The following is a 15,005-nucleotide window of genomic DNA, read 5'->3' on the forward strand; positions in this document are numbered from 1 at the left end:
GCAGGCTCTGCAGCCTGATGTCTTATCATGAGACAGAGTTGGAGGCTAAACCAGAGCAAGGCTTGATGCAGGAAGTAAAAAAGGGAGAGGAGCTAAACCGAACTGGAGAAATTTAAATGTGCCTCTTGAATTTTACTGATCTTCATCACAGACAACAAAGGCATAGTCGTCCTCTGGGTGCAGAAGAGTAGACCCACTAATCAGTCTCCACAATGTCATGCAGGTGAGTGTCTTATATATTTTAGTGTGTATATGATTAACTAAAGTCAGCCGCAGTGGGAGCAGTCTTGCCTCATAACAAGGAGTTTGTGGATTAAAGTCCGCTCCGCGAGGGGTGTGTTTGTTCTTCATGTGTTAAATGATCTGTTTCTAAATTTTAAATGTGAACGTAAACACGAGCAGTGGCGTCTCTAATCTATGCTGACTGTGATGATCCCGCCACCTGTCCAAAGTGTAGAGTGCCTCTCACCTACATCGGCTGGAATTACCCTGAAAATAATAAGCTGTTATATATATATATATAAAGGAAGACTATTGTGACTTCATTATTAATGTTTAATAAGATCATTTTATTTTATTGTAAGGGGGACTGTAGAACTGAGAGGTGAAGATCTGTCGCTCCAGATGGAAAGAGACGACGTATTTCACTCCACTGTTGAAAACACAAATCTGTGAGGGGAATAAGCAAACTGGAAATACCTGGTGTTAACAGCAAAGAGCGACGCCTGCAGAGCTGTTTGAATGTGTGGCTGTGGAGTGGATCACTGGGTCAGCTACACTTAAAAAATATAGTTAACATTTCCCAGAATGTGTCTAAATCTAAGTGACTGTTGTAGGATTTAGTTTTATATAGTAACTTCATATTTGCAAATGGTTCACCTGCACACACACATTCACACACACACACACATAGATGGGGGAAGGTTGAACAGCAAATAAGGAAGTGCTCTGTGACTTTAACCTTTGTGTGTTACTTTCACACACCTGCAAGTACCGAATAAACAGACAACAATAGTAGACAGGGAAAGATGGAGGGCAGCCGCTTTGCAAACAGCCGACTGAGACAGAGTGGGCGTTCATAAGGGGACAAGTGGATTCTTTTTTTTTTAACCTTTCTAGCCATGGTGGAACTACCAGAACTGGGCAGCCACTCTCGCCTTTGAGTCACCAATGAATGGAGCAGTCTGAACCATCTCTGCGGGATGGAGCATCAGAAAGCAAGTTTTGAGAGTTTAAACCTGCTCTGAGTTTTGTTTTGGTCGTTTAAAAAAGAAAAAGAAAAACAGGTCTATATCTGCTGGAGGAATTCCGGCCTGTCAGCTATTTTGGTTCCTGTCTTGCTTTCACTATACTTTGTGAAAGGAGACGTAAAAAAGGAAGGAAGAGCAAGAGCGAGGAGAGAACGACAAATACAGTGTGAGCGTCTGTGTGAGTGTGTGTCAGTTTTCAGAGGCTGCTGAGAAGAGTAAGTGTTTACCTGCTTTCCTGTCTGGACTTAAAGAGGACTGGGTGGGAGTGCGGGTAGTTTAAGTGTTAAGTGTTTTGTCAAAGTGGTGTAACGGATAAAATTTGTGAAGTCTCTGAACCCGAGGCGAGTGTGTGAAAGTGCAGAAAACGACAATGACAGTTATCTTCATTCTTGGGGAGTGTAGCAGCTGTCAATAAGATGTAATAAGGAACCGGTGGTTTCTTTATAAAATCAAAGATGAAAAATATTGTGTTCATGCTTTTGACTTTGCACACCTACAGACAGAGGTGACCCTCAATCGCACTCCTCTTCGGTGCAAGACGAAGTGAAGAATACAAGATGGTCAGGTGAGTCCCTGCTGCACAGTATGCTGATTTATGTATGATGGCCACTTATCCGTGTCCTTGCCCAGCTGTCGACTCATCATCACGCTCTGTTCCTCTATCATGTGATTTCTGATTGTGTGTTTTTTAGTGCCATAAATGATGCCGTCGTTCATCGGTTTAGAAACACTTCTTTTGTGCCCTTTACAATTAAGTTCTTTAAGGGTTTCCTTAGAAAATGGAGTGACGTTGCTCTATATAATGACAAACCAAAGTAAATATGGAAACACATTTCAAGCAAGCTCGTACAGGTTCCGCATGCTTGAGGTCTTTAAATTGTGTATTGTTAGAAAGCAACTGTGAAGAAAAAGTTCAAATATCATCATCACAGCTTTGAAAATTTAATGATGCTCAAATTTCCACAATTGTCACAAAACATTTCGAAAAATTCTGCATCCACATAACGATCCAGATAACAGCCCAGATTTAATACATTGTTCCTTCAATCGTATCATTGGTGGTTTTAGTTTGTGTCGCTGGACTGATACTATCCACTTTGCTAAAAATAGTTGCTCATGCTTTTTTTTTCCGGTTATCTCAATATGAGATAGAAGATAAATTTTTTTCATCATAAAATGGAAATGATAAAATAGGAGACATTCAGTCTGACGGTTTGCAGTGTACAGTATATATAATATGAGTGTATAATGTGAGGAGAGCTGATCAAAGGAGAAAATGTTGTTACAATCTAGATATCCAGAGAATGAATAAAAATAAAGGATACAGCATAAAGTTTTTTTGTACTGTTTATAAAAAATGAATGAAAAAATGTCATTACTTGTCAGACACAGAAAAAAAAGAAATAACAAACAATGAAGCTTATTTTGTTTGTATAAAAATGATATAATCTCTCAATGAATGAAGGTAACTGTGCTGAGACGCATTCTGTTGAAGGCTGAATAAAACAGAATTAAGACCGGATGAGCACATACGCATGAAGATGCATGCGTTTATATTTACCTGACACAAGTCTTATTTAGTTTGTATGTGTTTCCGCAATATTTATCTTGGGTAGATTTAGACCTTTTCACACATGTGCTGATGCAGGTGGTTCCACAGAGACATCTCAGGCCTGCAGGCCGAGGAGATGCTGAAGAGTCGAGGCATTCATGGCAGCTTTCTAGCTCGACCCAGCAAGAAAAACGTCGGCGATTTCTCCCTGTCTGTCAGGTAGAAAAAATACCTCCAAAACTCCTGAAATCTTTCCTTGAATTTTCTGAATCAACAGCTGCTTTGCACATTTCCTTTGCTTTAAAGCTGTAAATGGTGGCTCAAATATAAAAGCAAAAATAAAAGGGCATTCTGATCAAATTTAATTAGGAGATCCAGATTGTTTGCGGCATAAAGTACGGGAATGAGGAAGATTCACATGTATGTGCCATAGATAGATAGATAGATTCTCCTTTGCGTGTAATCTTGAAGAGTGTTGATGAGGAGAAACGTTTTGACCGTTGGCGCGACCCGACTGTTTCACCTCCTCAGGGTGGGCGAGCTGGTGACCCACATCCGGATTCAAAACACAGGAGACTACTATGACCTGTACGGCGGGGAGAAGTTTGCCACCCTGTCAGAGCTGGTGGAATACTACACAGCGGAGAACGGCAACCTGCAGGACAAGGATGGCACCCTGATTGAACTCAAGTACCCCCTCAACTGCTCCGACCCCACCACGGAGAGGTCTGTGCAGCCATATCTCCAGACTCTCTGCTGGTGACTCATGCCTGTCTCTGCCCACACTCCCAGGTTATAGCTGATTGGTTGAGTCAACAGTCAGTTTGGATTAGCATTATTTCCTCTAACAAGTCTTTATTTACAGGGGACAATATGTGTCATTTGTAGATTTAATATTCCACGGCATTTTAAGATTTTTTTTCCTCTGGGGACGATGAGGACTCCTTTGATCATTTTTAGCGTGTCAGCATCTTTATCAGAATGTGAGTCAATGAAAATAACCCCCCCCTGTCCAGACGGTGGGAACCCACAGCTGCCCAGGCTTGGTTCCTACAGCTCTCTCTATAGATCAGGGATTAAATGTGATGAATCAACATTTTTATTCATTATTTTATCTACTTGAATACTTTGTATCATTGTTTTCTTGATTTTTGTTTTTGCGCCCTAAAGATTCTGCTGCTTTACAGAAGGAAATGTTTTATAACGTTTTCAAGAACTAAAGGTCAAACATCACACCAGTGTAACTTGGGTGGAGGGGGACTTGAACTTTTACAACACCCTGAAAAATAAGATCAAACCTTTATTACTAACAATCTGCAGTCAGTGACTCAAAGGAGGGTATTTCTGTTGTTACGTTAACCGTTCAGCGAGATTCGTTGTTTAACAGCGTAGAGGGAGATAAATCTAATGCAAGGGCCAGTGATTCAAAAGACCTGTTTCCCTTAAACACTGACGAGATTTACGCAACCACCTGATGGAAATATCGTGCTTTCTGCCTCACTGCGTTTTCTACATTGGTCTGCTGTTGCTCCCGTTTACCTTGCAGATTAACATTTCAGGCAGGAAACTTTGTGCCCTGTAGGCTGATTAAAGTAGGTTAATGTCCAGCTAATAAAATACATTATTACAGACTCTTTTTATAAGCCAAGGAGGGCATGTTTTTTTTTATTATGCATGCGTCACCCTCGCTGGAAGCTTCACCCTCTGCCCCCCTCATTCTTCTCTCTCTGTCAGTTGTCTAACTTCCCTTTTTGTTTCTGCGGTTGGAAACTTGATGTTTTGAAAAAGCAATGGCCAGACCCGGCTTGCCTTCCTCTATTGCGCAATCCATCATATTCTTGCTCTCTTTCTGAACAAAAGAGAGCACACCTAAGCAAGTTATATTTTTTTCTCACATATCTGGCATGATTATTTCTTATCAGAAGGGAATATTAAGATGATTAAAAGAAGATTATATCTCGTCACAGGCTGTCCCTTCGCCTCTGCGGGTCTGCCTTGATGCAACATTTTTCATTACTGCAGGTGCATCATGCGGCTCTATTGGAAAAGCATCATTGAGAGCCAAATTTCTGTTTCTGAAAAACCATAAACTAATCTAAAATTCTTGAAATCAAAGAACTAATTACTAAAAGCATCTGTGAAATACATTGCAGAGGACGATATGTGGTGGAGTGTCGGGGGGGGGGGGGGGGGGGTGTTACAAATAGGAGGGGACAGGCTATAAATATTTTGTTCTCTTCAGCCACGAAATCTGTCATCAGAAATTTTCCGACCACGAAGCAGGAAGTTTAGAAGAAGAAATCGAGAAGTGTGCCTAAAATTAAGTCACAACCCAACACGACGAAGTGTGTCCTCACACACACACACACCAGCGAAGTACGTCTCGGGACAGAAATACAATGCATGTAACAGCCGACACCTGTAAAAGCTGTTTTTGACGACAAACCACAATGCACCAGATTCTGTCGTGGTTTTCCATTTCCGCCCACTGGGTTGTGTGTACACCTGTCCAGTGGAAAATCACTTAAATACACACAGCTTTGTTCACTTACACAGAAGGGCGTGGTTGTGTTTAATTCTATCTATCAACATTTTCCACCACAGACATCTCTCATTACCTGCTTAAGTAAATCCTAAGCTATTAGTGCATTCCTATCTGTGCCTCAGGTGGTACCACGGTCATCTGTCTGGGATGAGCGCAGAGAAGCTGCTTGTGGCGCGAGATGAACCGGACACCTTCCTGGTCAGAGAGTCGCTATCCAAACCTGGAGACTTTGTCCTGTCAGCTCTGACAAATGAGATGAGCAAAACTGGAGCAAAGAGGGTCTCTCACATCAAGATAATGTGTCAGGTGAACGGCCTTTCTTCTACATGTATCGACCTTCTGTGTCTGGAGCCTAAGAGCTAAAGCATGCATGAATTACTAAAGGGGATTCCTAAAGTGGTGCTGTGCTCCTTGACTTTTAAAGCCATTGCTTTTGCAGCGGACTTAAATATTAACGCTTGCTCATAGTGATCATCTGTTGGTATTAACACATCTCACAGCCACCAGTCACCCCCCAGACCATTTTATTTGACACAGAAGTTCTAGGAATCTTTGTTGAGACCCCATTTAATTGCACATTCGTATTTGTAAAGAAGATTAATGTGAGATCGGTGTCAGTCTTCGATGTATGTGGTAAAGATCAGATGAGATCCCTGACAGCGCTCGCCTCTAAAATATGTTAACTGCTGTTGATACCAAAAAGGATGACGCAACTTCCTCGATGCACAATGTGACACCATCTGCATGTGTTTCTTGTGTGTTCAGAATGACCAGTATACAGTGGGAGGCTCAGAGCGGTTCGACACGCTGACGGACTTGGTGAGGTACTACAAGCGCAAAGGCATCCAGGAGATGTCGGGGAACTGGGTGCATTTCAAACAGGTGAACAGCTCCTGCTATTTGCATTCAAATGAGGTCGATTAAACCCGTCCAGGGTAGTGACTCACAATGAGGTCATTTCTGTGGGGAATAATGAAGAATGAATCAGGATGATGGGAGGTAACGAGGTGCTCGTGAAACTTTCGTTAATGGTGAGGGCATGGTTCAGGAACAATGATGATGATGCGCTCTCTGGCTGAGCTTGTCTTTCATCTCTATTACAAGAGCTTTCCTTTCTCTCTGGCTCCATGCTCTTTGCAGCCGTATTACTCCACCAGAGTGAACGCAGCCGACATCGAAAGCAGAGTGCAACAGCTGGACAGGACCACGAGGCAGCAGCAGGAAAGCGAGGGAGAGAAGCCCAAGGCTGGCTTCTGGGAGGAGTTTGATGTGAGGCTAGTTACCAAAATGTTTCAGACTGGAATGATTCATCTGTGCTTTCTATGAAACTTCCCATGGCTTCTTTATTCTGGTCAAAACTAGAGAGGGTAAGCTTTATACTACCATCTGGCGGTGGGAAAATAGACAATGGCCCAATGTAATAATGAGAACATGATGTTCATGCAAGTTATGATCAAAGGAATGAATGTAGTGGAGTCGGAAGCAAAACATTTCTTTTCAAATTATAATGTGAAAGTCAAGTAAATTTACATTGTTGGATTCAACCAGTGTCAGAAAATAGTGAAAAATTGAGCTGTTTGTAATTTCTGCTTAAAAAACAGCAGTCAAAAGCAGTTAGTGTTCAGTTATCTGCTGATCAATTTATTGATTAATCCACGAAAGCATAGCAGAAGATCTGAGATTGCTTTTCTTTATGAAGATGAAGTTTCAACGTGAGTGTACTTCTGGTTCTTGTGTTCTATGTTCTTGTACGATTCATGCATACTATGTGACGCGAGCACACAGTCTGAAATTGGGTGTCAAACAAGTATCTCTCCTTCCTGCAGAATCTCCAAAAGTTAGAGACAAAGGCGAAGAAGAGCAGAGAGGAAGGCCAGAGACCAGAGAACAAATCCAAAAACAGATACAAGAATATTCTTCCTTGTGAGTTTTTAAATCTCATCACTATCCTTAATCAGAAAAGCAACCACCTCGTGCATGAATATGCATTCTCATCATACTGGAATTAATCCCATGCACTTGTTCTCCTTCTCTTCACAAGTCAACGACACTCGGGTCAGCCTGCAAAACGCTGATCCGGATGTTGTGGGTTCAGATTACATCAACGCTAACTATGTCAGGGTGAGTCTCTGAAGTCAGTGGCCTCACGGTGACAAACAAAACAGTCACAAGTTCTGCTTCCCATCATTCAAGGTGTTTTTAGTCTTAAAGATAACAGGCACTCTCGCTTTGTGCTCCTATAGAACACCCTGTGGGAGTCTGGAAAGCAGAAGGTTTACATCGCCACCCAGGGGTGTCTCGCAACAACCATCAATGATTTCTGGCAGATGGTGTGGCAGGAGAACACAAACGTGATTGTGATGACCACGAGGGAAGTCGAGAAAGGGCGGGTCAGTGTCAGAACAACTATCTCCAACTCTCCGAGTGTTATTCCTACAATATTCATCTACAACTTCAGCGGTACATATTCCATATGTTCATTTTTGTACAGAATAAATGTGTGCCCTATTGGCCAGAGCATAAAACATCCAAGAAGGCGGGTCGATATGTGGTGACCTGTACATCAATGACGGAAGCTACTGATTACAAAGTTCGAGTTCTGGAGATCTGTCCCATTGATAAGGTAACCCCCCTCCACAATCACATCTCCCTGTTCTGTGTCTGTGTTACAAAGTGTTTGAATTTTTATCCTTATTTGTCCAAAAAAAAGATGCCGTTTTTCTTGACTACACATGGTTGAATCAGTCGTGCTAATAATTTGCACGATTTACGAGTTTGGGTCATTAGCAGGGCAAAATGGCTCCACAGAACCCCTTAAAGAGCAGCGACTTTCCCATAAATCTGTAGATAGGTGCATCAGACTGATCTGTAAAGGTCTGCAGACACCATGAATTTAAATTTAAATGCTTCCTCATTAAACAGGAAGTTGTTGTAACTCCACTGTCCACGCTGCAATCTGCCCCAAGCGTCACATGTTGGGTAAGAATCCCCTCCCTGAAGGCATCCGCATGATGAAATTCAGTAATACAGCCCATGCATCTCAACCACAACAGGAAATGAAAAGTTTTACACTTCGTGTACTCCTGTTAGAGTGGGACCACTTTGAATCCAGTTTGGGTCAGAACAGCACATCTGAAGAGCTACACGATCCATGGTCCATCCAATTCTGCCTTTGCTCTAATAATATTCTGTGATTTTTCCAGCCCAACAATTGCCGTACACTCTGGCACTACCAGTACATGAGCTGGCCTGATCATGGCGTCCCTCTGGAGCCAGGTGGCGTCCTCAGCTTCCTCACGCAAGTGAACGCTAAACAGGCTGAACTTTGCGATGCAGGACCCATGATCATCCACTGCAGGTACAAGATGGCTACAGCCCATGACTGTGGGGCCTGTGGGGGTATTCATTGTGTCAGAGCTAATTAGCAGCAGCATGCAAGCGTTAGCGTTCTGCGTATAATGCAACCCATTGTTGCTTATCGTTAATCATTGATTCTGACATTTTAGGAGTAAGAGATGAGATATTAATGCTGATTTTTGTGTGAACTCTGCAGTGCTGGCATCGGTAGGACGGGTACGATTCTGGTGATTGACATGATCCTCCAGACGATTGACACTATAGGTGAAAGAAGAAAAAAAAAATCACATATTGATTCAAAACAAAAGCATTCAAATGAGTCACTTTATTATATTGTTTCTTTAACCTCATCCATCCAATGTTTCCCCTTCTCCCTCTTCAGGTCTGGATTGTGATATCGACATCCCAAAATACATTCAGATGTTGCGAGAGCAGCGTTCTGGTATGGTGCAGACAGAGACCCAGTATAAGTTCATCTATCTGTCGGTGTCTGAGTACATACAGACCACCAAGGCCAAAAACTGCGTTTACATGGTGAGAGACTTTCTTCTCAGAACACTGTGTATTTGTCACTTTTTGTCCATGTTGTATGTTCATTGCGGTGTGCACAGCCCTCGGCAGTAAGCAGGTAATAAAACTAATAAAATATGAATAGGCTAGTCTGCCAAGAGGGCAGGTGACGGTCACAATCACTATAAGAATAAAATTGCATCGAACTCTAACAGTGACTGACGTTATGTACGTTGTCACTGTTGAGCACGAATGCAGACAAGGTATAGGAAGAAAAAATAAAAATAAAAATAAAATAGATGGTTAGAAACATGAGTCCAAAGGTCTAGCTGGACACTGGCTATTAATCACAGAGCAGAACATCTATTTTCATGAGGCTAAAATGTTGATTGGTAATGCAAATGTAAAAGCAAGTTCAAGAAAGCAGTTATGAAACGCAGACCTTAGGGGGCTCCCACAAATCACGTGTGATATTTCACAGGTACTGTTGCGTTTCCTAAGATGTGGACAGATGATATCCTGTCACCAGTCAAAGGATGGGAGAGGGTAACCATAGTTACTTTTGAAGGAGTATAAAAAAAGAGCTAATAGGTCAATGGGCCTTTGTACTTTGTACTGCAGATGAGTTCCCTGCTAAACAGGATGATACGTTATCAGAGTGTGTTTGAGACAGACGAACATTGACCCTGAGACAGAAACATTTCCACCACATAGACCGAACCAGTCACGTCGTCTGTCTGTGTTTGAATACTCCTCCAGGTCTCTGATATGTCTGCCTCTCTCCCGCAGGAGACTGATACTGATTATGAAAATCTGCAACTCAAACACCAGCCAGCCAGCAGGACGGCCTCAAAGTGAGTGAATGCTCAGATTCACATGATTCCTCTAAACCTCACACTGCCGCTCCAAAAACTGACTCATTATTCAGTTTTCATGTCTCATTTTGCATGGAGGGAGCTGAGGGGAGGATGCCCTGTAAACAGAGCTGAACTCCACCGCAGTCTCATCATTTCCATTTGTAGATTACACTGCAAAAAGGTGAAGAGGAGAGGAACAAACATCAAACATTACACAAAACAGCTTGCATCAGGCATCATCAACAGTCCAGTGAAATATCTCAACAGATACTTGAAGCATTGGTTCAAACCTTTGAAGAAATGAATTCATTTATCATCCAAGAGCTCAAATGTGGAAAATGTTGTCTTATTTCTCAATTTGCGACATGATTGGACACTAAAATCCAACCTCTTACTAATTAATTACATAATGATGCCTTCGGTGTAGAGGATTTAGAAAGACTGGAAAAGGAATTATCCAGATCAGAGCAACAGAGGCTGCGATATCTTAAATTAGTGTTCAGAAAAACGCTGGATCCTACTAATCCCATAATGCAATTCAACAGTCTTTACCTTGACCCATTGATGCATCATCAAACACCGGGTAGTTGCTCCAAAGCAGCTTAAGAATGTACTCGTCTTCTTGACAATTAAAATAAATTTATGTGGAAACTGTTAAACTATTTATTATAAAGACCACATATTTAAACAAGATGATTAATATAGTTAGGAGGGAAGACACCTGACTCGTCTGCATCCTGTGTTGAGTACCGCAATTATTTTTAACCTCTACCCTGAACTGTGTAACGTTCTAAACAGCCAATTAGAAAAGATCAAATAGCTCACAGCAGGGAACCATTCAGCCCCAGACTCGGCAAACTTTGACCCCCTTGGCGCGCTGAATATTTGGGCTGCCAGCTTTGAGTGATGGAGTCACGGTTGGTTGGTCCATTTAAATCAGCTCCGTTCAGTAACATCTCCTTTATCTATAAATCCCGTCTAATCAGTGCTGCCTAGCATTAAAAAATAAACACGATGGGTGACGTCACTAATCCGTTTTTTTTTCTTTCTTCATTTCCAGAAACAAGGAGGATGTTTATGAGAATCTGCCAAAAGCCAACAAAAATGAGAAGAAAAAGTCCGAGAAAAAAAGTGGCTCATTGAGAAAAAAGTAGGCAGAAGAAAGTTTTATCAAAGTATGTCCTCTTGTTGTATTTATGCAGGCACCTCTTTTTTTGTTTAAGAATTTGGATTCAGTCAAAATGGATGTATACAAATCAGACACAAGATAACATGTTGATATCTGATGACATGAACGCTTTGATGTTGATGCTTCTGTTAAAAATAAAGCCAGTGAATAAATAAATTTCAGTTATAAGGAAAAAAATAAAAAGTGAGACGGTTATGTTTGGATGAATGAGTATCTAGGATTAGCTACTTTTTTCTTTTTTTTTTGGCAGTAGCATTTCCCAGCAGATTTCAGGCTTCTCAAGTTCTATTTTAACAACAACAAAAAAATCCTAATGCTGCTAAGGTTGGACAACTCATGCACCGATATCAACTGAGGGATGCACTAACAGCTCTAACACTAACACTAGGATCTTAAAGGCTGGTTGGGTTACACTGTGCTCCTCTGTGCTAAAGATCCGGCAGCCCATGAACATTAAAACATGACCAGAAATTGGGTTTCCTGACATTTAGATGTATCTGATTTCCATCCAGAAGGAATTTGACTTCTGGTCATATTCCGAGACAAAGAGAACAACAATGGTTCTTCTGGATTGTTCAGGCATTCATTCTTTTTCATACCCCTTTATCTAGTTGAGGGTCATATTGTGTGCGTGTGTGTGTTGAAGAATGGGGACGGCACATCATGTTGCACATCTCTCTCTGTTTGTTCTGTCCAGTCAGACCCCTCCTCCTCCTCCTCCTCCTCCTCCTCCTCCTGTTCTCCTTTCTCTCTGGATTCCTGCAGCATTCTTCACTCAATGGCATCAACCCTGTTGCCTCTCCTTGTAAGATCTGACTTAAGGAATGAGGGAGGGAGGGAGAGATAATGGGGCTACATGCAGAGACTGAAAGCACTCCTGAGAAGTGCTTTCAAGAGAAAAGCTTTTATATTCACTCTCTTTTACACATAAAACACCAATAAATATTACAGTTTGTTGTTACAGAAACTCTGCTGCTGGTTCCCATCGGCACAGTGACGTCAGCACATAATAAAGTCATTCAGAAATAAACACACGTATGTGGTCGGCAGCGGCTCCATAAATCAGAATTAAACCTCATCTTGAAACAACAGTTACGCACAGTGCGTGTGTTTTAGGAACAATTTTGCGCAACACGCACGGGGATTTTCGGCAGCTTTATTCCTACATTCCACACACGCAAGTCTCCGAAGCGCCGCCTCTGAAAGCTGATGCCCCATCTGAAGCATCGGGGTGGATGCGTGGACCCCCCCCCCCCCAACAGGCTGAAGCCATTTGCGCGTCTCTCCACCGGAGAACAGCGGAGTCTTCTGCGGGAACAGTCCGCGCCGCAGCCTCGTTTTCCAACAGCCGGGACAGGAAGTTAAATCGATTGATCCCATTCCCTGGCGACCGTGACGTCACTCGACGGAAGAAAAGGAAGAAAAGAGGGGAAAGCAAAGCGCAGAGCTCAGCTCGTCTGGAGTTTGCGTAACGGAACAAGATGTCGAAGCCTAATTATTCCGGCACGTTTCATTTGGTGGAGCAGGAGAACATGGACGCCTACCTCGAAGCGTTAGGTGAGCGTCAGGGTTCCTCTTATAAATGTGCTGCCTGGTTAGATCGATGGGTAATCAATCTATCACCCTGATGCTTGTTTATTTATTTGTTTATTTAAATCACTTCCAACCTTTTCGGTTCTGTCATGTTTCTTTGTGTAGATGAAATTGGTTTGCAGCAGCACATTTAGAGTGATGAAATCACCTCGTTGTCCTTTACATGACCCCAGACTAGACTACACTCACACGCACGCACGCACGCACCCACACACACGCACACACACACACACACACACAAAGAAAGAGGGGGGAGACAGAGAGAGGGCCTTTAGAGCCTATTTGCATTGAATACATCAGACCCCCCCCCCCCCTTTAGAAGCCCTGAATGCTGTATTTATATACATTTTCCGATCGATCGTCTCCTGACAGATATTAATTTCGCTCTGAGGAAGATTGTGTGCCTGCTGAAGCCCACCAAAGAGATCAGCCATGACCCGGACACAGGAGCCATGAAGATCCGCACCATCACCACGTTCAGGAACTTCAACATGGACTTCATCATCGGGGAAGAGTTCACCGAGGATCTGAAGCCAGTGGACGGTCGTACCTGTCAGGTGTGTTACTGCAGCTCCAAAACGCGGACGTTGACCTCTTTGGATACGTGTGCAGGCAGATTTGCTGATGCGGTGATTATAAATGATCATTACATGTTATACAAGTTTGCTTTGCGCGTTTAGTTTGGAAAGTTGCCTCACCTACTGCTGCGATTATCTGGGTTGTAATCCCCCCCCCCCCTCTCTCTGTGGTTGTTCAGACTACAGTGAGCTGGGAAGGAGACCAGCTGATTTGTGTACAGCGAGGTGAGAAGGAAGGCCGCGGGTGGACACACTGGCTGGAGGATGACAAGCTGCATTTGGTAAGGGGATGAATGGATGGAGTGAATAGAAGAGTGAGGGGGGGGGGGGGGATATGGAAAAGGAAGTGCAAATGATGGAAAGATATCTTCCTGGCCGATCAGTGGTCTGCAGTATGAAGTCTGTGCCAGGTGGCAAAAGAAAGTAGCGTAAAACCGAGCGGTTTTGTCGTAGTTGTCTAAAGAGGCTAAAGATTATGTGTCGATCCGGATTAAGATGTAAAACAATCGGTGTTGTTCCACTAAAGGCCTCAGACGGGATTATAAAAGCTGCTGCTCGGAGGACAAAGAGATGTGTTGTTGACGCTGCGTCCAACTTCAGGAGAGTTTGCTAAGGAAATGCCAGCGAGGATCAATAATGGATTTTAAAGGTTACACGGAGCAGGGGGGGGGGGGGCAGCAGCAGGAGACTAATGAGGAGGAGCAGGAGAACGATGGGGTTCAGGTGGGTAAAAGGAGTCGATGGTGTAGGTCAGGGGGGGAGGGGGATACAATCCCTGGTTTGTCAACTACACATTCCACTTTTTCTTGAATGTCCAAACAGTCTTTTTTTGGTTCTTTCTTCTACACCTCCCCCCCCCCCCCCTCCTTCTGTCCTGACCCCTCCTCACTGTTTTTTCTTCTCCACAGGAGATGAGAGTTCAAGGCATCGTTGCCAAGCAACTCTTCAAGAAGGCTGATTGAAGCAACCGAAAATGTGTTTTAGTCAATGAAGTCAATTTATTCTCAGTAGAATGTCGCCAATGACTTGGCACAAGATTTGTTTTTAGTTTTTTTGTTTAGTTGTAATGCACATTGATTTGAAATGTTACAATGAAAGTGAATGTTTGTCCTTCTCAACGGTTTCATTTGGGCGGTACGATCTGAGGAAGAGATCCGTGGAGCAGAATTCCTCAAGCAAACATTCCTACCATCTGTTGTAAAACAAGTCCTGCTTCTGCTGGGGCTCTTTTTAAATGCATTGTTTTTTTTAATGTCTGTCTAACATGTGTGCTATTTGTGTTTTATGATTTCATAAATACTGATAGTCAGCGGTTAAAATCAACAATATGTCGTACTGTCAAAGAAGACTAACACAATTCTCAAATGTTGTTGGACGAACGCTGTAAGATGTCCATGATGATGTCATTCCTAAGACACCCTAGCATTAAAGACGAAGCCAAGAATCGTTTCTTTCTTTTGAACAAACCCTGCAAAGTGCAGAGAGACATCAGCCTGGCTGTCTGTTTCTGACCCCTTGTGGCAGGACCAGGAATACATGTTCAATTTCTTCTGAGTCCAGCATACACTGTTGGG

General features: G+C 42.8%; 2 protein-coding genes across 2 annotated transcripts; both read left to right on the plus strand.

Moving 5' to 3' along the window:
* Positions 1-7: 7 nt before the first annotated feature.
* Positions 8-11,396, plus strand: ptpn6 (protein tyrosine phosphatase non-receptor type 6). Its single transcript, XM_068755561.1, has 16 exons — positions 8-223; positions 1,750-1,815; positions 2,899-3,021; positions 3,334-3,528; positions 5,470-5,653; positions 6,113-6,229; positions 6,488-6,616; positions 7,174-7,270; positions 7,389-7,468; positions 7,591-7,737; positions 7,839-7,970; positions 8,551-8,705; positions 8,901-8,968; positions 9,087-9,238; positions 10,004-10,068; positions 11,132-11,396. The coding sequence occupies exons 2-16, from the start codon at positions 1,808-1,810 to the stop codon at positions 11,223-11,225; spliced, it is 1,746 nt and encodes a 581-aa protein (XP_068611662.1). The 5' UTR covers positions 8-223; positions 1,750-1,807; the 3' UTR covers positions 11,226-11,396.
* Positions 11,397-12,499: 1,103 nt separating this feature from the next.
* On the plus strand, positions 12,500-14,867 carry rbp5 (retinol binding protein 1a, cellular). The gene is made up of 4 exons (XM_068758181.1): positions 12,500-12,817; positions 13,226-13,410; positions 13,611-13,712; positions 14,340-14,867. The coding sequence occupies exons 1-4, from the start codon at positions 12,742-12,744 to the stop codon at positions 14,391-14,393; spliced, it is 417 nt and encodes a 138-aa protein (XP_068614282.1). The 5' UTR covers positions 12,500-12,741; the 3' UTR covers positions 14,394-14,867.
* Positions 14,868-15,005: the final 138 nt, after the last annotated feature.

Source organism: Brachionichthys hirsutus, chromosome 3, assembly GCF_040956055.1.
Source record: "Brachionichthys hirsutus isolate HB-005 chromosome 3, CSIRO-AGI_Bhir_v1, whole genome shotgun sequence".
Classification (NCBI taxonomy): Eukaryota; Metazoa; Chordata; class Actinopteri; order Lophiiformes; family Brachionichthyidae; genus Brachionichthys; species Brachionichthys hirsutus.